General features: G+C 37.6%; 2 protein-coding genes across 2 annotated transcripts; both read left to right on the forward strand.

Annotated features, from left to right (window-relative positions):
- Positions 1 to 1,880: 1,880 nt before the first annotated feature.
- LOC140942675 (uncharacterized) lies at positions 1,881 to 13,256 on the forward strand. The gene is made up of 8 exons (XM_073391670.1): positions 1,881 to 1,971; positions 3,148 to 3,401; positions 4,331 to 4,445; positions 4,897 to 4,971; positions 5,134 to 5,208; positions 5,373 to 5,447; positions 7,787 to 7,861; positions 12,602 to 13,256. Exons 1-8 carry the CDS (start codon positions 1,881 to 1,883, stop codon positions 13,081 to 13,083), a joined length of 1,242 nt encoding a protein of 413 aa, XP_073247771.1. The 3' UTR covers positions 13,084 to 13,256.
- Positions 13,257 to 16,746: 3,490 nt separating this feature from the next.
- On the forward strand, positions 16,747 to 19,471 carry LOC140942758 (uncharacterized). The gene is made up of 4 exons (XM_073391785.1): positions 16,747 to 16,810; positions 17,204 to 17,457; positions 17,873 to 18,002; positions 18,787 to 19,471. Exons 1-4 carry the CDS (start codon positions 16,747 to 16,749, stop codon positions 19,275 to 19,277), a joined length of 939 nt encoding a protein of 312 aa, XP_073247886.1. The 3' UTR covers positions 19,278 to 19,471.
- Positions 19,472 to 20,490: the final 1,019 nt, after the last annotated feature.

The following is a 20,490-nucleotide window of genomic DNA, read 5'->3' on the forward strand; positions in this document are numbered from 1 at the left end:
ATGAACCCAAGGCAAAATTCATCCCGGTAATCGAGCCAGCCCGGTCAACCGGGCTCATATGAAGAGGCCCTGAGTTCATTTACACGAGGATCAACAAGAGCGCTAGTTAAGCAATGAGCTGTTAAAATTTTATTTCTTTAATGATTTGATTCTTTTTTCCTCGTTTTCCTCCTCTCGATTGTTTCTGATGAAATGTTGTCACGGGCACGCCAGAATTAAATTGAAAGAGGTATATTATCGAAAAAAAAATGGACATAATCAACTGAAGGTTTGTTTTGCAAACCGAAATATAAAATTCACCATTTTATTTATTTTTTTTGCTTTCTTTCTTCATTTTTTCTGTCACTCTTCCTTCCGTAAGGATCAGTTTACCGTTTTTTTATTGCCACCTTGTACTCGGCTTGACTCCTGGCCTCTTTACTCAACATGGCTGTTGTGGGTGCATGGATTCAAACACCCAAAGAACACGCTTGCAATGCACGCTAGTTGGGGAGTGGTCACTCGACATGACAAAATTAATTGTTAGTTTCAACTGACCCCTTTTAATTGAGTTTTTGCCATTACACGTTAGAAGTTGGCCAAATAAAAAGCCTGCGATGCACTTCTGAAGATGATGAAAAAAAAAAATGCATTTAAAGCCGCTACGGAGGACTCTAGTGACAAATTCAGTAGTTGCCATATTGACCGCTATTTCATATTTCATTTACATTTCATTAAAATTTTAGATTTCCGTTATGTCGAAAGAGACAGTTTTCTACCCCCAGTTTGAGTTCTCAAATATATTTCAATTAAACATTTTTAAACTTCTGTACTTAGCTCAAAAATAGTTTTAGAACTCATGTCGTTTATCACGCAATGTCCATGGCGAACTACGCCACCAATTTTTTTGCAAACTAGCTGTGTGGTGCTGTTTCTAAGCCATAAAATGAAAGCTATTTAAAACAGTCCTGTAAAGGAGCTCTCTAATCCTCTTTTTTTCACTGAGAATCAAAAGTCGAAAATAGGGTGATAACTCCAGTACCGCAGTACTGAGCGTGCGTGCTTGCACATTTTTAGTTACAGTCATTAGGAGTGTATATTAGCTATCCGTTGACATAACACAAAAACCCACAAATTTAGGCCACTTAGCAATATCACAGATATACATGATCATAGCGGAAATATTTTGAAACTTGCAATATTACTTCTAGTAGTAAACAGACTTTCCGGCAAAAACGGCCAGAAATTGGCTCTGTCAGTTAATCATCTTCAATTCAAGCAACTGTAGATTTCCCCTGCTTCCCTACATGGCCATAGATAATATATTCTACTTTCACTAACGATGTCAATAGCAATATGATGTTGATGCAGTGACAGGTGGCAAACGGTTCAACCAATGGTTTTCAAATAATGAGTAAACCTATAAAAAACGGAGCTTACTTTGCGGTTCTCTCCTTTAGTAGTACTTTAAAGTAAAAAAAGAGGCACACTTAACCAGCAATTGTAGTGTATGACAACAACAGCAAATAAACAAACTAAGTCATCCGAGCTTGAATCCTCTTCCCAGTCGTAGATGCAGAAAAGCAGGTTGGCAAAATATTCACAAAATGTTGAATAAATTTTCGGTTAAATTTGGTACCTTTTCAGCTTAGGTATATTGCAACAAAAAGACTATTCTATTGCACAAGTAATTCGAATTTATGCCTCAATAACATACAGTTATTGCTTAGGCGATGACTAGGTGTAACTTCCACAGAGATAATTATTGAAAAAGAGTATTATATTTCACTGAGATAATGCACCAAGCATGTATTTTTAAAGCAATATCAGATCTCACTTTGATCGAATTTCAAAACTGCACATTCAAACAGATTGGTTAAATTCGGCTTGGCACCAACAGCATGAATAAGCTGCAACTCTTTCGACTCCATGTTCTCTCGCTTTCGGCATTATGGCTTTGCAAGAACTTCGCAAGAGTGCATGGAAATACAGGTGAGATGCCAATTAAATTAGGTCAACATTTTCCAGCGAGAAACTTTCGAAACTAGATTGCTCATTGTCGATTTCTGTTGATTCCCATAGCAGAATCGTTGATTCGCGGCAAAGTCTCGTTTCAGTATGCCAGCAAAGACAGAATTTTTTATTTCTCTGATGGAGGGTGGGGGAAGGAATCTTTAATCTAAACGAGCATTCTTTGCATCGTGGATGGATACGCCCTCAGTTAGATGCGCGGCATTTTGTTTTTTCGCTACCTTTCTAGCTTTTAAAAAAGAACAGTAAACGAATGTCCATTGACACCACTGCTAGAAATAGCGTCTTAAAATAAGGTAGCTTTCCAAGTTGAAAGGCGATACATTCAACTTTACTGATTTTCGAGGGTTCTTCCCTGTTAATTAAGCTCAGTGTGTCTTTTGTTTATCTAAAATTATTGTGGTGGCCAACTCGAAAGCAAATGCTACTATGGCCACCACACAAATTCAATATACCGATAACTCTATCGATCGTGTAATCCTATATTAAAAGAACTGAAGTGGTCACCTATAAGAAAACAGCTATATCTTAGAAAGCTATCCTGGTCTTCAAATGTGTAATCGGTATAGCCCTAAGGTACTTAAGACGATCTAGTCAACGCTAAACTAGGAGTTTTCAGATACTGGATATTCCGCACATTGAAAAAACAACCACTGGTCAACGTTCATTTTATTATAATATTACCAAAAGCTCAAACTTTGCAAAAACGTTAGCACTTTTAAGTTTGCACTGCGAAAAAAGTTGCTTGAGAAATTACTTAGTAATTAACATGATATATTTTCGGCCATTTTATGCTATCACAGAATTACAATAATAATCATCTGGATACGATAATAGAGATTAGGTTATAAATATTCCAATGTCATTTATATATAATTTTAACCTAGCTTTGTAATATGTGTGCATGTACTTCTGAAAACCCCTGATAACGGATGGAGTATAATAAAGTATGCACTATGTAATACATATGTCTTATTGTATGAACTAACGTCAAAAGGTATTAAAAGCAAAAGAAAATTGTACTGTATATTCACTTGTATTTATTATGAAATTTTGGTATTAAAAAAAAATAACTTTTTTTCTAAATTAATCTTATTTAATAAAATAAATTTAAATTTTTGGTGTATTTTTATGAAGGTGTATGTAGAATACTTGAGTTCACTGCGCCGCAGGACGGAGACGCCCTTATTAATCACGTGTCCAAGACCATTCATCTTCACAGACAAGACGCGTGCCGGGTGGCGTGTTACCTTGACAACAACTGCTTGTCTTACAACTTTGGCCGACACGATCCCGACGGAGATTTCGTTTGCCAATTAAGCGACTCTGACCACCTGCAACATCCTGGTGATCTGAAAAAGAGGAGGGGTTTTATTTACAGAGGAACCAAGGTACACTAAACAGTCTTAAAATTAGCTGCCTTCGCACGCCGACCGAAAAAAAAACGGTGCTTTTGATTACAAATGGTTTAAGGCACACTATTCTTTGTTAAGATTAGCCTGAATTAGTACCTGTCTTTGCAGACTAATCCCTGCCATTGGCTGGTGATTATAGGCCAGCAACGTCCAGTGGTGGCTCAAAGTTGCTTCTATAGTAAAGAGCGCTAGGGTATGCAGCTAGAAAAAATCTAAGTGTCTAAGGGTCCTTCATGAGAAACTTTTAAAAGGGATCGTTAGGGCAGGAGTTCTCTTTAATTCTATTTCCTTTATTCTCAATTGAGTAGTTTGTTCGGTTGCTTGTGATTCTCGAAGAAAATAATTAAATTGATTGAGTCATTGAGGCTGAGTCTCTATACCTTTATGTACTCTACAAGAAGAAATAGCAAAACGTACTGGTCAATATGGCGTTTGAATCTTACTGGAAGAAAGAATTACATGTCAGGGTCGGCCAGGGTTTTTGGGTATACGGTATACAGGGGCTTTTTAAATCGGGTATACGGTATATTGCAGCTTAAATACGGGTATTCGGTATATCACTTTCAGGTATAAAGTATACCTGGGTATAATTTTGGGTATTTTTGAGTATTTTGGCGAATTTTTTTCGGGTATACTGGTATACCACTACCCGCCCTGGCCGACCGTGACATGTTAACTGAATTACCCTTTATGAAACCATCATCTTGTAACGGTATCGACCGTTTTATATTACACGTTTCAACAAAATTTGTCTAGCTTCTGAAGAAAATAGGTTCTCTGATAACACAATTCTCTAGTTAATTTTTCCATCATTTAAATTACTCGTCCTTTTCTTGATTTGGGCGTCTTCTAATAAACTTAAATTACTGACATGACTTTCTAACACTAAAATTATATTTCTGCAGAATGCCTGCGCTAAGAATCAGTGCTCCAAACATGGCAAGTGCAAGATTGACCCCAAATATAACACCTACTACTGCAAATGTGACCACGGCTTTGTAGGAAAGTATTGCGATGAAGGTATATTGAAATAAAATGTTTGTTACGTTTACCTATTCCCACCCCCAAAAGATACGTTTCTCAAGGAATCTGCCACATGTTTGACGATTAATATTTCCAAAAAAATGATACTGAGCTCTTTGGGACCAAACGAAAGCCAAAACAGGCCTGATTATCGGGCATTAACTATGTGATATAGCGCAAAAACCCGAGAATTTAGCGCGAGGCTAAGGAGAGGTATGGGTCCAAGAACGTTGTTTTAACTTTCCCATAGAAGTTCTATTACAGTACGTTATGTTTACCGTAAAAAGGGTGTTGAATTTTAGTCACTGAGTAAACTGACAAACTGTATGGCATTCTAAGCTATAAGAAAGCTGCAAATTGCACTAACTTTTTTTGAAACAGTTTTCGCTCCTTATTGTAATTAATTAATTAATCCATTCGTTCATTTTTATTATCATTATTTTTTCAGCCATAACACCTACAGAAACTTCGTCTCCGGCACAAACGTCTCACCCAATAACAGCACCAACTCAGCCACTACCAGGTAAATATACTGAGATAGTACGCACGTTCTGATTGGTCAAAAGCCTATGGTTTATTAGGTTTATTACAATTAATACCGGTAAACCCATAGACAGTTTTCGCTCCTAATTATAATTAATTAATTAATTGATCCATTCTTTCATTTATTTCATTTTTTTTTCAGCCATAACACCTACAGAAACTTCGTCTCCGGCACAAACGTCTCAACCAATAACAGCACCAACTCAGCCACTACCAGGTAAGTATACTGAGATAGTACGCACGTTCTGATTGGTCAAAAACCTATGGTTTATTAGGTTTATTACAATTAATACCGGTAAACCCATAGACAGTTTTCGCTCCTAATTATAATTAATTAATTAATTGATCCATTCGTTCACTTATTTCATTTTTTTTTTTCAGCCATAACACCCACAGAAACTTCGTCTCCGGAACAAACGTCTCAACCAATAACAGCACCAACTCAGCCACTACCAGGTAAATATACTGAGATAGTACGCACGTTCTGATTGGTCAAAAACCTATGGTTTATTAGGTTTATTACAATTAATACCGGTTAACCCATAGACAGTTTTCGCTCCTAATTATAATTAATTAATTAATTAATCCATTCGTTCATTTATTTCATTTTTTAAACAGAACAATTTACTTACTCAGCCCCTAAAAAGCGTTAGTTTTCACGTTGTATTACTGAGTTCCACTTTTCGCTACTACCATAGTCATTAAGTGTTATCAAATACAAAGCTGGAAAGCAGTTTAATTCATATTTCGCGACGACGCGAAATTGCAAAGAAAACAACTGTGTGAATTTCTTGTCTAGAAAGTTTCGAGAAAAAAGAAAAAAAAAAAAACAATGTACCAACCAGCAACAAATTTAAACTGTTAGTTCAAGCATTCTTGAAGTTTTTCTCTGCTGAAGTCAGTAATTGGAAACTTCACACGACACTACATCACCACGGTTTTGGTGGAAACTTACCTTCTTGGTTTGATTCCCACCTTCACAACCGTTTTCAGAGGGTAACCGCCCTGGGATTTTCATCGAAGGCACTCCCTGTTACATAAGGAGTGCCCCAAGGCTCGATTATAGGTCCTATGCTGTTTCTTTTATACGCGAATTGGCTGCCTAGCGTTGTGAAATCAAGCCAGGAAACACGTAGGAAAGTATTGCGATGAAGGTATATTGAAATAAAATGTTTGTTACGTTTATCTCTTCCCACCCCCAAAAAGATACATTTCTCAAGGAATCTGCCACATGTTTGACGATTAATATTTCCAAAAAAATGATACTGAGCTCTTTCTGACCAAACGAAAGCCAAAACAGGCCTGATTATCGGGCATTTCACTATGAGATATAGCGCAAAAACCCGAGAATTTAGCGCGAGACCAAGGAGAGGTATGGGTCTAAGAACGTTGTTTTAACTTTCTCATAGAAGTTCTATTACAGTACGTTATGTTTACCGTTAAAAGGATGTCGAATTTAGTCATTGAGTAAACTGACAAACTGTAGGGCATTAACATAAGCTATAAGAAAGCTGTAAATCGCACTAACTTTTTTTGAAACAGTTTTCGCTCCTAATTATAATTGATTAATTAATTAAAGGCCCATGTTCACCCAAACGGCTTTGCGCGCTTGTGTTTTTGTTTTGAAATGATTCTTTTGTCAAATGCAGTGTTTTGATTGGCTTCCACTTTTGAAGAGCGTTGCGTGACGATACTAAAAACGACTGCGAGAGAGACTAGCTTTTTTCACGCATAACCCAGACTTAACCGAAGCTTAAAGAGACAGTATCAAAGAGGCCAGTTAAGACTTTAATTCTTTTCCAAATGGAGGAAGATATATCGCCGACTTCGTTAAATGTGGCCGCAGAAAGCAGTTCAAAATTTAAACTGGTAGTGAATGCGTATGGATGCTTTGTTGAGTCCGATGAATACAATGAAGCTCATAAAATTACAAAACGTCTAAGCACCAGGTGAGATTTTCCTGAAGCGCCGATTCGACTGTGAAATGTTTTGATTCCTCAATCTATTATTTTGTGTTAATTGTGAGGAAGCTTAGGTATGTATTCTCGAAAGAATAAGCGAGAAGTTGTGTTTGCAAAGCGTCGAATCAGCACTACATACAGTCTTGTCACTGTAATCGCTGTGTTACACTTTCTTTAGGTTTTGCTAAGGATTGGTTTGCTAATAATAGCTCTCGTTACTTTAGAGCTTTAATCGTGATACGCCAGACGATAAGTTTATGTTAGGGATATCACTCGCTTCATAGGTTAAATCAAATAAAGCATTGTTCATGTTCGATTGTCTAGCTTGTTTTACTTTCAACTGATTTCATCGGGACCTTAGTTTGTTTACAATTGAACATTCGATGTAGAAGGAACTCGGCAAACACGCTGTCTGTAGAACTTACAGCCAAGAGCTTCATTCCCATCTCTTCAGAGATTTAAAAAACGGATTCACGGAGACGAATGTACTTCGGTGACCCCCGTCGACGCGGACTTCCAACCGTACGTTTCGATGGCGCCGCCATCGAAAGTGCTGTAGTGAAAACAAACACTCACAGAAACAAAAAGGCTCGATACCACACCAAAATATCCAAAAAGATGTAAAGAAAAATACGAAAAGAACCTGTTTAGACTTTCTTTTAAACCAGATTTAGCGAACTGTGGAAGATTATCAAAGATTGACTTTACACAATGAAGGCAGCGATTTTCAACTACGCGAAATGTTTTTACTGGAGTACAAGGCGCGCAATGCATCTAGGGTGAACATGGGCCTTTAATCCATTCGTTCTTTTTTTTTTTCATTTTTTTTTTCAGCCATAACACCTACAGAAACTTCGTCTCCGGCACAAACGTCTCAACCAATAACAGCACCAACTCAGCCACTACCAGGTAAATATACTGAGATAGTACGCAAGTTCTGATTGGTCAAAAACCTATGGTTTAGTAGGTTTATTGTAATTAATATCGGTAAACCCATTGAAAAAGGCATCCAGACCCCGAGCAATACAAACCGCAACCAAAAATTTGGAATAGCTCAAAAACAGAACAATTTACTTACTCAGCCCCTAAAAAGCGTTAGTTTTCACGTTGTATTACTGAGTTCCACTTTTCGCTACTCCCATAGTCATTAAGTGTTATCAAGTACAAAGCTAGAAAACTGTTTAATTCATATTTCGCGACGAAGTGAAATTGCAAAGAAAACTGTGTGAATTTTTTGTCTAGAAAGTTTCGAGAGAAAAAAAAAAAACAAACAAAAAAAAACAATGTACCAACCAGCAACAAATTTAAACTTTTAGTTCAAGCATTCTTGAAGTTTTTCTCTGCTGAAGTCAGTAATTGGAAACTTCACACGACACTGCATCACCACGGTTTTGGTGGGAGCTTACCTTCTTGGTTTGATTTCCACCTTCACAACTGCTTTCAGAGGGAAACTGCACTGGGATTGCCACCGAAAGCACTCCCTGTGATCAGGAGTACCCCAAGGCTAGATTTTAGGCCCTTTGCTGTTTCTTTTATACGCGAATTAGCTACCTGGCGTTGTAAAATCAAGCCAGGTCGCCGCCTTTGCCGATGACATTAAGATCTTCAAAACTATAGTTACTCAAGAGGAGTCCTTGGTACTTTGGGCTGACCTAAGGAATCTCGCCTCCTGGTCGTCTTCCGTTGGCCTAGCCTTTAATAACTCTAAAGGTGAAGTGCAACGAATTATCAGAAAGCTCAAACCTGTAACTGCCAGCTATCAATTGAATGAACATGCCCTCGGATCCTACACCGCGGAAAAGGAGTGGGTGTTGTCATTTTTGTCAGCCTCTCATGGGACAGACAGGTTTGTGCGGTCTGTTCAAAGTCCAACAAGATGTTAGGATTTGTCCGGCGTAACACCAGGATTATTAAGATTATTATTTATCTAACGCCGTCAGTGCGGGCCATCCTTGGGTACGCAACAGAAGTGTGGGCTCCCTAATTGATCCAACTGATTTGTAAAATGGGGTGGATTTAGCGACGGGCTTCAAAATACATCCTTAATCTACCATTTTATTGTCAGCAGTTATATAACGATAGGCTTATTCAATTAAAATCTGCTATCCCTAACATACTGACAAGAATATCTTAACACGGTCTTTTTTAAGGCTGTAATCAATCCATCTGTTATTCGTCACATACGCGCTCTAACAATTTGCAAGAGCTACTAGATACACTAGCAATCCGCATATCACTTTATTTTTAATCAGGAACTGTTAAACGACATATTTCTAAAGATCGATTTTTTTTAACAGAACTGGTAGTATATGGAAAGCTCTTACCGCACCCTTGGACCATCTGTTGCTTGTTCTTTCAGCTAATTTAAAGTTCTTGTTTACCGTTATTATAAACAAGCTCTTTTTACTTCTAGCCTGTGTAGCAAGCGTTTCCAATGGAGTTATTGCGCGAAAGTTAGAGCGGGAGCAAAAAAAAAAAAGGAAAAAAAAGGTGGATTCCCCTCCTCTCCCCCGTCATTCCAAATTTAAAAAAAAAAAAAACTCTCGTCCCAACTTTCTCGTCGAACTCGCGAGGAAACGCTTGATACGCAGGCTACGTTGCTTCTTACAACCCTAATGACCCTCTCTCGTTTAAATCTATGTGCTTGACTTGTAACGTAGCCCATAATTTAGGAAAGAACATTACTTGTTGTTTTTAGATAATATTTTATTTTTAAAATATACAGGGTGTTTCAAAAGTTCGTTCCGATTTTTTCTTCGCTCAAATTTCACTGATTATTAAAAATACCTTTTTGTAAAACTTGACTTAGTATGTTATTCATTATTCATTTAACATTGAATAAGCGAAATATCGCCAACCAGAATGTCTTTCTTTGTGTTTTCTTGGATTTTCTAAGTGGTGAGGTATAGAATGTACGGGCTACCAAAGTGTGTCTAAAGACACATTTTTTCAGGCGAAGCATAGTCACTGCCTTAGCTCGTCCAGTTATTTGGGGGCTAGTTCTTTGTATGTTTTCTCGTCAACGATAATCCAGATGGTCTCCAGAGGTTCACATCACGTGAGTTTGCTAGACGGTCGCCCTTTGCTATCAAGTTTCAAATCCTTCTGACACCATGTCTGCATGTGCGTCGCCTTTTTCTCTTCTAGGCTTTCCAACATTTCCTGGTCATATATCTTCATACCGTTGTGCTCGAAACTTTGACATTCTGAAGTTGAAGTTTTTTTTACCTTTCTGTCTTGTAGATTTATTGCGCATATACTTTCAGCTTTGCCGATAACATTTCTCAATTTAAAAAAAGAGGGCCATACACTCCTTGGTTTGTCTTCTAAAGTCTTTACTTTCGACCACTTGTTCACTTATATCATTCAGACTTTAGTCAACAGTCAGACGACGATCGAATAGTATCCCATGATGCACCTCGATTCATGTTATATTATCACTGCGTACGTGACACATCATGATCAGTAATCTTCAGCACGCGCGAAGTGAACATCGATGGCAGTGCTCGATGTGGATGGTTTCCAAACATGTTTCGGTTCAGCAGCTTCTGCTTTTGAGATTATCGAGTTGGCTTATATTCACTGTGCGTTAAAGGAGAATTTCAGCGTTGCTTTGACTGAGAAGGGTTTTACATGTATTTCACTGATCTGTCGAGAAATACTTGTGCCGCGCTCGGTCGCACTGTAAACACAAATTATAAGACTCGCAATTGATAAGCTTCGCTAGGTTCACTAGGAGAACCCGGGCCAGAGGAGAACCAAAACTATGACTGATCTATAAAGTGGTTCCAACAAAACATCCGCTACGCTGTGAAGCTAATTACCAAAGGAGAATTTATTACAGCATCGCGCTCAAAGGAGCTGAAGTTTACAATGGCAGTTACAAATAAAATTTAACCTATCGATGCGACAAACAATTCGCTGAAGCACAGTCTACCTGGTACTGACTCAAGCAATCTTCAAGGAAATTTCCTGGCCAGAATACTGATCTGTTCTTTTGAATAAATAAAGTTTCTGATGTTTCTTTTTCAAATTCTGAGCAGGCTTCAGTTTACGTTGTGCCGGCTTGCATGCTGCGTGGTACCTTTCTTTGGGTTCTTTTCACACTGAAACACACCGTTATACACGCTCCTTCTTCGAATTGAAATAATTATAGTCAAATTCCTTTTAAAAATAACCTCTTTGAAAATACAAAGTGATTGCTTCGGCATAAAGCGCTCTCAAAAGCGCCCAACAGATTGTAGCCTTCATCAGGCTTTACACCGTGATATTATGACACATGGCGTTGAAATGTGATAAAAGATTCGAAATTTCAGCCATCTTTGGTCGACAAAAAAGTCTTCAAAATGTGGGTACTTCTGGGTACTTCTTGGCCTGTACAATATTCAGGACTTCATTTTGCTGGCGTGAGGTCCACATTTGGAAGATTTCAACATATATTCCAAAAAATCTCAAATATTCATGACCTGGTTGTGGGTCACTGAACACTTTGTGATGGGAAGACTAATTGAAACCGTGAAAATAAATGTTTCTAAGTGGAAACTTCGCTCTTAAGCCATTGCAAATCGGAGAAATCATGTCAAAGAACGAAATAATGCAATTCTTTTACTTTTACTGGAAATCGAGTGAGAAAAAAGCCGACGAGAAAACGACCTTATTTCAAGATGGAATCTGCTATGACTGCGATATTGCGTGATGCTTCTGGAAAAATGCATCATGGGATACTATTCGATCCTCCTCTGGTCAACAGTTTAACAATTTCTCTGACTGAATGGCCAGAGAACCAAAGAAATAGATGCCTCATCTTTAGCGCAAACAGTGTAGGCCTTTATTTTAGTGACAGAGTGGAGAAAATTAAAGAAAACGGAAAAAAGACGAAAACAGAAAACCTACAAAATGGGCAGGAAAAATATGGCGGAAAAAAACTCGCGTACGTGCACATTTGGGCCAAAACTTCAAAAATATTATAATTTCTTCAAATTTTAGTTTGAAATTTCTTCGAACGGTTATTTAGATAAATTTCTTACCTGAATCAGTTTACATTTGCCTAAAGAAGCATTAAATGCCTTATGCTCTCTGTTGCGGTGTCCCCGCCTGTATTTATGCGTGTTTATGTATGCTTTAATTTATTCTAGTTTAATTTTTAGAGTGTCACATATCTTTTTGTTTATGTTATTGTTCTGGGTAAGTTAGTTAAAAAAGTGAAATAAAATGAGTCTTGTGCATAAAAGTAAATTATGACAGGAAGGCTTTTACAGTCAAAACTTAAAGTCACTTAATTTTGTGGGTACGGTAAAGAAGTACCGAAGTACCGTAAAATTCCGAAAATAAGCCCCTCCAAATATAAGCCCCCCAAACTCGTAACGCAGAAAGCCCTCCGTTAAATCGCCCCTTCAAATATAAGCCCCCCCCGGGGGGGGGCTTGAACTTGGAAATTGCCCTTAAATACAAAATAAAACAAAGCAAAAACGGTAAATTTCCTTCCAACTATAAGGCTAGGTCAACTGATTTTGTAACGCAAATTTCCCTCCGTAGATAAGCCCCTCCGAATATGAGCCTTTGAAAAAGATGAGCTTCGGGGCTTATTTCCGGAATTCTAGGGTATATCAATATTTAATGATATTTCCTTTTTGTTGTTGAATTATTTAGTTCTTTGGGTCAAGATAAACAACGATCGTGTCTGCTTTGGCTCCAAGGATAACAATTACGGCTCCTTCAACATTTCAAAAGCAGGGTTTCTTGGAGCTTTGAAACTTGTACACCTTTCTGGTACTCTGGTTTGTTTTTCCCGAAAGCTTCCCTCCTATTGGGGTTGTAGACATTCCCAATATGGTGACAAGACATTGATGACATTCCTTTCATACCCAAATCAACGAAGGATACTTCTACCGAGACCAAACATAACCCAAATGGGCGGCCCTTGGCCATGGTGTAAGAACGGCTTCACCTACAAACTAGACGGATTTCATGATACCTCTTCTGAAATCATTTTCAACACAACATCGGCTCCGTTGCAAGTGTCGCTGAATCAGCAGTTCTGGATCTGGTTTGGTCAGGACATGGCGGATTGCACTGAGAAGAACAATAGTGGCGAGAGTTGTGTGGATGTATATGGCTGGTATATATCGTAAAGTTCCAAGCATAAGCCTTATTTGCATTAAAGATAGCTAAAAGCTCAGTTAAGAAGCCAGTGAACATATATTAATCATTTCCAGGTTGTCCAAGCAGCGAGTAAAGAAAATCAATGTCAACTAAATAATATATCATAACCCAACTTAATAGAGATTATTTCACCGCAGTAATCAAGCACTCACAATGAAACAACGAGAAGGCGTTTGCATACACGGTGGACAACTTCATACAAACCACTTACCTCGTACCTAGTGGGATCTTCCATAGTCAGGTAGAAGGACTGCACAAGAGTAGGAAACTAAAATTAACAAATCGCTATATTTTGATAACTGGTGCCGGTTAACAGGAATATGAGGATAACGTTTTTAATCTATACATTGCATTGGACACAAAACTAGTCAATCGGTAAAATAAAAAAAAAGAAGCTGGGGAAGATTTTAATACAGGCAGTGCAAAATAGAACGTAGCTAAAAAAGTGCATCGGTTTTTATCGAAAATCTACGACTTTACAGTTTTCTTTTACATTAAAGAATCACTCCAAATTTTTTTTGGATTGTACTATGAAATACCATTGTAATCCATTGTCTTCTCTTGTTTTGGGAGCAATGAGGGTTTTTATAATGTTTTAGAAATACCCTATTGTAGGAAATTAGCGCGACTTAAATTGAACGCGAATTTAAGGGAAAACGCCGACTTTCGAATAAAGGAAAATTAACTCGAAAGTGAGGGTGACATTTCAAATGATGTAAATTAACAAGACGTTCCAAAAAAATAAAACTTGTCTAGAAAGCAGGAACACGCATAATCCGAAATATAAATGTTGTTTCTGGTACTTTCCCGAAACAAGGAGTACAATCTCCACCCTGGTAAAATACTCTTCTTTCTTAGGTGTCAACAATTTCAAAACTGCATCCAGAATTTTGGGGGCCAAAATGGACATTAAGGTCGCGGACTTAAACACTACGCTTTATTAATGGCGCGGAGATTAACGTGTACTAATAAAGGCGAATTTCAAAACTTCGCGTTAATTTCTTGAGGCGATAATTAACTTTTATAAGGTACTGTGTGAACCTGAATATTTGTCCCAAATAAAATAATTTTAGGATAATAATTTTAAAAATGACCAAACCTCTTGATCCCATGTTTCTCCGACGTGGGATCTTGCAGCCACAGCACCTACACTGTTCAATCATCAAATTTTAGCTAATTTTTACAAAATAAGATAAGATTAGAAGTACAATTTGTAAATGTAGAACCAGGCAAAGAGAGAAGACTCCGACTCCAACTCAAGGGTTACAAAACATACATAAAGGAATAATCGAACAAAAAGAACCCAACTTAGTCACTCAGGAACACTGTGGGACAACTAGGCGCAGATACAGAGAGGAAATTGGAATACGACTGAGCCTGTGCTCTAATTGATTGCGCTGACCGCGTGTTGTGTTGAATAAATTCGTCGTTTTTCGCTTGTTTCTATTCATTTTTGTTTACCTTCTCCTATTCCTTGGGAGCTAGATAGTATAAAATGGTTATTCAACCGAAAAAACGTAACAAAAACTGCCATTTTGATATTTATAGTTGTTTTCTCCAGCCATGTAATTATCTTGTTATTCTCTTCTTTACGGAATAAACCTACAAATAGCTTGATAAAGCAGGCGCAATATTCTGGATCTCAGCAACTGCAGCGTTGGTGCATCTGTTTTTGATTCTATTTACAATAAAAAATTAGTAGTCAGTTGGGTACAAAAGCGACAAATGTACTCCAAGTCCTCACAACTCCCCAAAGAGAAATTGAAAACAATGATTATGCAAAATTTTGTTGGGACAACAAAAATATCATTTTCCAATATCTCCGAGGATGTCCCATGAATATAGCCTAACAACAGCCCCCTTGCGGACGCGCCCTTATTACAATAGGCTTCTCTTATTCAATCCAGCTTGAATCACTGGCAGTTTGAAGTGCTTCGCGATCATGGCGAGATCAACTTATGTTGAACAACAGGGCCGAAGACGGAAGAAACTGCCTTGACACCAGTAAGTTACTGCTTGTATCTTTATCTTTTGGTCACTAGTGTTTCTGGGTATTTCAATGGTCGGTTCAACCTGAATTGAGCCTCTCCAACGGAGAGTTCTCTTGTCCGCCACTCGATCGATCCGAGGCTTGTGGGATGAAAAGGGAAAAAAACTCTCACGTTCTTTTGGTAGTTTCTTGTTGTTGCGGTTGGTACGAATACTAAATGACGTACTATAAAGGATTGAAAAGGCACTGAATAATAATAATAATAATAATAATAATAATAATAATATATACTTATATAGCGCATTTCTTTTGGTGATACACAGCGCTTTACAATTTTGCTTCGTTAAGTGATAGTTTCATGTATCATTTTCAGAATTATTGAAACTTTGATCTTGAATAATGCAAACACGGCAAACATAAATCAGCTTTCCGCGCCCGAAAAGTTACCGCGAGGAACAGGCCTCTGGAACGAAGAATTCTTGGGGGTCTAGGACAGTTGGAAATTCCGAAAATTGTCAAACGATCGGATCACTTGCCATTAATGATATCCGATCAGCTTCCGCGTATTGCCCGTTTCCAGATCCATCACCATCCGGCGGACTATTTCAAAATGGTCCTCGCAAAGAAAAAAATATTAAATAATAATTTGAAAACACCAAATAAAACGTTTTTTGTTTATTTATTGCTATGTTATCGAGTGCAAGGGCCCTTCTGTGACTGCCTAAGAAGCGTGTTGTGGATGTTTTGTTGATTTTCTTTAGGAAAAGAGAAGCCAAAAACTAAAATATGGTGACGCTGGGTTGCAAACGAACCTCTCAAAAATTTTAAATTTTGCTAAATAAACATTTTTCTTTGTAAATCGCAATGAATTCTTTACAAAATTTTGAGTTAAACAATTTACTTAGTTTGTCAGTTGTAAGTAAACATATGCTATTTTATGTAAATACCCAAGAAAAATACCTTATGAAGATCAGCTAGTACGAAACTGAATCAAATTAAATACGTTTAACCTATCATTTTAATATATCAGTAAGGTTAACGTAGAACTGGAACAAATTATTTAAAAGACAGTTGAGTAAATCATAAAAACAGTTAGGTGTTTATATCATATTAATTTGCAAGATGGTGCACGTAAGCAATTCATTTTTGGGTACACGGTCGTGGCACACGGCCGTGGTTGTAGTCCCTTTAAGCCTATATGTATTCATATGTATTCAATTTTTCTGCCCTTTTTTTAAGTGAATGATCAGTAGTAAATTCGAGATGCGCAAAATGGAATGAGAAAAATTTTGTCCGCTAAAAAAAAAACATTAATATTCAAATAAAGGCAGAAACCGAGCAATCTGATTAGAAATGACAATACGCAATAAACACACCACCGGTAGTCAAGCTACAGAACCGAAGGCGATTCGTTACGTATATAGTTAGGACTGAAAGTTAATTTCATTCTTCTTACTTAATAATTAATCGTCACCAATTGTAAGCTCTATGCAGCAGTGGTAAAACTCACAGTTAAGTACCACATCTCTAGGTGTAATGGCTTAACGACTCCGACACGAGGGCGTTTAACTCTATCCTAGTAAATCAGTGGACTAGCCTTGAGTTGCAGGTTTGGAGCGAGATGATACACAAGAAATTCGAAATGGTGTGTTTGATATTGGCCGTTGCAGTCTCTGTTCAACCCAAGTGCGCTTATGAAAATGAAGGTAAACGCTAGCTCTTGCACTTAAAATAACATCCTGGCTTTACAGATCACAATATGAGGCACTCTTAAAACGTCAACTACGACAAAAAAACGGGGGATTCTCTCAGAATAAAAAAAAAATAATAATAAAATAAACATAGTGCAACTGAGTTCCCGATTCGGGTTACCTTTGACTGTTAATATAATCATTTGCAAAATAATCACTTTTTTATCATATTTTAAGTTAAGAAATATGCGAAACGTAAACTACAATTTTAAAAAAATGCCTCTAATCCTTCTTTTAAACTTTTGACCGTACATGTAGGTGGCACGACGACGAGAAAAGGAGGAATGAATGAGTGCTTTCCTCTAATAGGCGTTCTTTAAATTTTATTTTGTACTTACTTATTAACAGGTATGTGCAGAAAAGTCGAGTTTAACCAACAACTACAAGGCCGTGCTCTCATAGGTCACGTTTTCAAGTCAATTTTTGTGGAAGACGAGGAAAACTGCAAGTTAAACTGCTATTTAGAGAACGACTGCGTCTCTTATAACTTTGCTTACAGTTTGGTGACCAATAAACACCTTTGTGAGCTAAGTGATTCAGATCACAGAGAACATCCTCAAGATCTTCAGGAAGAAACTGATTTTGTATATGGTGCCAGCAAAGTAAGAAACACACTAGCTAAACTAAGGGCTTACATAATTAAAGACACAAAATGCATTTAAATATATTTTTTTTTTAGGAGTCCAAGTGTCAATTGTAATTAGCACGACTGGTCGGTTTATTTGATATTCATGTTCATATCATAAATGTCACCAAAACAAGATACAGTCTAAGTTGAAGTAACCCAAAAAATCAATTCCCTAGATAGGGAAGGATTGTAGTGATAAAACTATATCTTAAGTGATTCTTCACATTTTAAAACTGCTTTAACACCTTTTCCTCATTATTCAGACAGTGATGTTATCACACTGCCAATACGCCAGGTTCTCGCCAAAAGCCCCAAATTTTTCAAAAGGATTATATTTAAGAGATTTGTATCAAACGTTTACTATTTTAAATTAATATATTCTTCCTCAGCAAAATCCGTGTTCCCAATCACCGTGTCCGCCAAATCGGCATTGCCAGAATGGCTTCACTGATCTAGGCTATCGCTGCATATGCCAGGCAGGATTTTCTGGAAATAACTGTCACAAAGGTCATTCAAAAGGTTCAGTTGTTATTATTTCCTACTTCTCATTAGGTTAATAGCCAACCATGTGGCGCTACATTATTCATTATGTCCTCTCTTATTCTTTCCCCAAAAAGAGAGAAAGACGGGGGACGTGCGCGAGAGAGCGGCCCTGGAAACGAAGTTACCATGTGCAAAGAGATTATACCCCAACCGTCTCCTACGAGGGTAGCAACCTTCCCTAGTGATTATGATTATGTGCTATGGTATTTATTGTGATGTGTTCTGCAAGATGATGAAAAATTAATATACACAAGTACTATGTTATATAACATTAGAGCTACCGTGGAAGATATGACCTTACTTGGCTTTTTGCAATAGTTATTTGCGTTATCAACTTTCTGTAAACACGGAAAAACTATTTTACTAGTCATTTTGAAAAGGGCCACCGAAACCATATGGATTTGCGCATTTTGCGGAGTGGGAAAAGTAATTCTTGCCACCCAGTCACGCGGTTGAGTTGTTTTCTATGACAGCCCGTTTCGTCTTTAAATGCATCTTTAACTGCGAAGATATTCTTTGCATTTAATTCTTCATTCCAACATATGAAATTCATATACTTATTATCTGATACAAATTCAGTTTTAAATTTTGAAAGTTTCAAACTGCCTTATAAAATCATCCCTCTAGGCATTTCGAGGCTCAAATTTTCTTTTTCTTCATAACAGAAGATTTCAGCTCCCGAGCTCAGTTCCAATTTACTCTTCAATCATAAAAAGGTCAACTCATAATTAATCAATAGTTAACTTGATATATTTTACAGTATCGTGGATCAAGGTGAACACCATGCCGGTGTGTTTTGGAACACGAGATGACAAATACGGCAGCTTCACTATCACTCAAGCTGGTGAAATTTTGGTTTTGAAGCTTACTCATCTCTTTGGCACACTCGTTTGCTTTAATGGAAGTTCTCCCTCTTTTTGGGGTTGTCAAAGTGAACGTTATGGTGACAAGACACTGATGACATATATTTCACACGCCAACGAAAGAAGAGTTATTCTACCAAGGACAGCCGGAGTCGAAGTGGGAGGTCCATGGCGATCAGTGGGAAAATGCAAGCACGAAATGTATACCTACAAGATCAGCGGTGTCAATGACACTTCGCCTGAAATCATATTCGATACGACCTCTGAACCATTACGCGTGTCACACAACCAGCAATTCTGGATCTGGTTTGGACAGGACATTGCTGATTGTAGCGAGGAAAACAATGAAGGCGAAAGCTGTGTTGACGTGTATGGCTGGTATAACTAGCAAAAAAAATTACTTTCAAGAGGACTTCATGTTCATTCACGTTCAAAGTAGATTATCTTGTAACTGCAGTTAACCTAACTATAAACTAACAAATACACGCCATAGACGCCTGTCCTCCTTTACTGGTCTGCCTCTAAAGATGCGTTTTAAGGAAATCCAGGTACACCTGTTAAATCTTAAATTTCAGATTATGAATCTCAATAATCTCTTCTCTGAGTGGATTCATTGGAGGCAGAACCAAATCGAATTTTGAAAAAAAAAATTCATGGGACATCCCTTTTCTGGAGAACGAGTTGGCTAAAGTCTCCTGAGAAACGGTTTTCCTAAGTTTAGTTAAGACAACGCAACGCAATGAGAACGCAAAAGTACGCGGAAGAGACTAGACACGAATTCTGGTGCGCAGTCTGGTCCGTGGTATTTAGATACGCGCGCGGCCGTTACCAATGTTTGCAATATCTGCCAAAGGTCATTTCGTTCTTGCAGCCGGTTGGCGACAAACTTATTGCTGTTACGCTAACGAATCCGGATCTCTCGTTTTTTTTCGCGCTATTTAATCCGAGAAATCTGATTATGAGATTTAAAGAATCTACACTTGGATTTTCCCAAAAGAAACGCGAAGGGGTTTAACAGGTGATGGTGTTATCGAGTCATTACAAGTCCCAAAATATATCTAACATTAATAAGTGATGTCAATCAGCAATACTTTTGACAATGATTGACACTTCAGTTTTTTTTTGATTGGAAGTGTAGGAATAATTGCAATGAAAAAAGTTAGATATATAAAACTGAGATAAATAGCAACCGCAGGGATTCAAGGTAAATACTAAAAATTAATTCCATCCACTGCTTTTTAATAAATAATGACATTTGAGTTAAATCATGGTGGGCAGGACCGTTTGCTCCTAGCCATCAAATTGTATAAGAATACGACATGATGTTTATATGCGAACCAGATTTCGCTGACAAATGATGAAGTCTCATACAACTCATTGCCCAGCTACATGTCGATGTTAAATGAGCGTAATAGGATGACACTTTACATTTAGAGACTGTCAATTAATACTGCAATATACATTTTGAAGTTAATAATTAACAACTACCAATTTCCAGTTCAATACAGCACTAGTGCGCTCGTTATAATCAAATGAATCATTAACTTAAGGTGCGAGTTGTACGTATTAAGGTGTAGAAGTAACGAATAGAAAGCCAGGTT

This window comes from Porites lutea, chromosome 1, assembly GCF_958299795.1.
Source record: "Porites lutea chromosome 1, jaPorLute2.1, whole genome shotgun sequence".
Taxonomy (NCBI): domain Eukaryota; kingdom Metazoa; phylum Cnidaria; class Anthozoa; order Scleractinia; family Poritidae; genus Porites; species Porites lutea.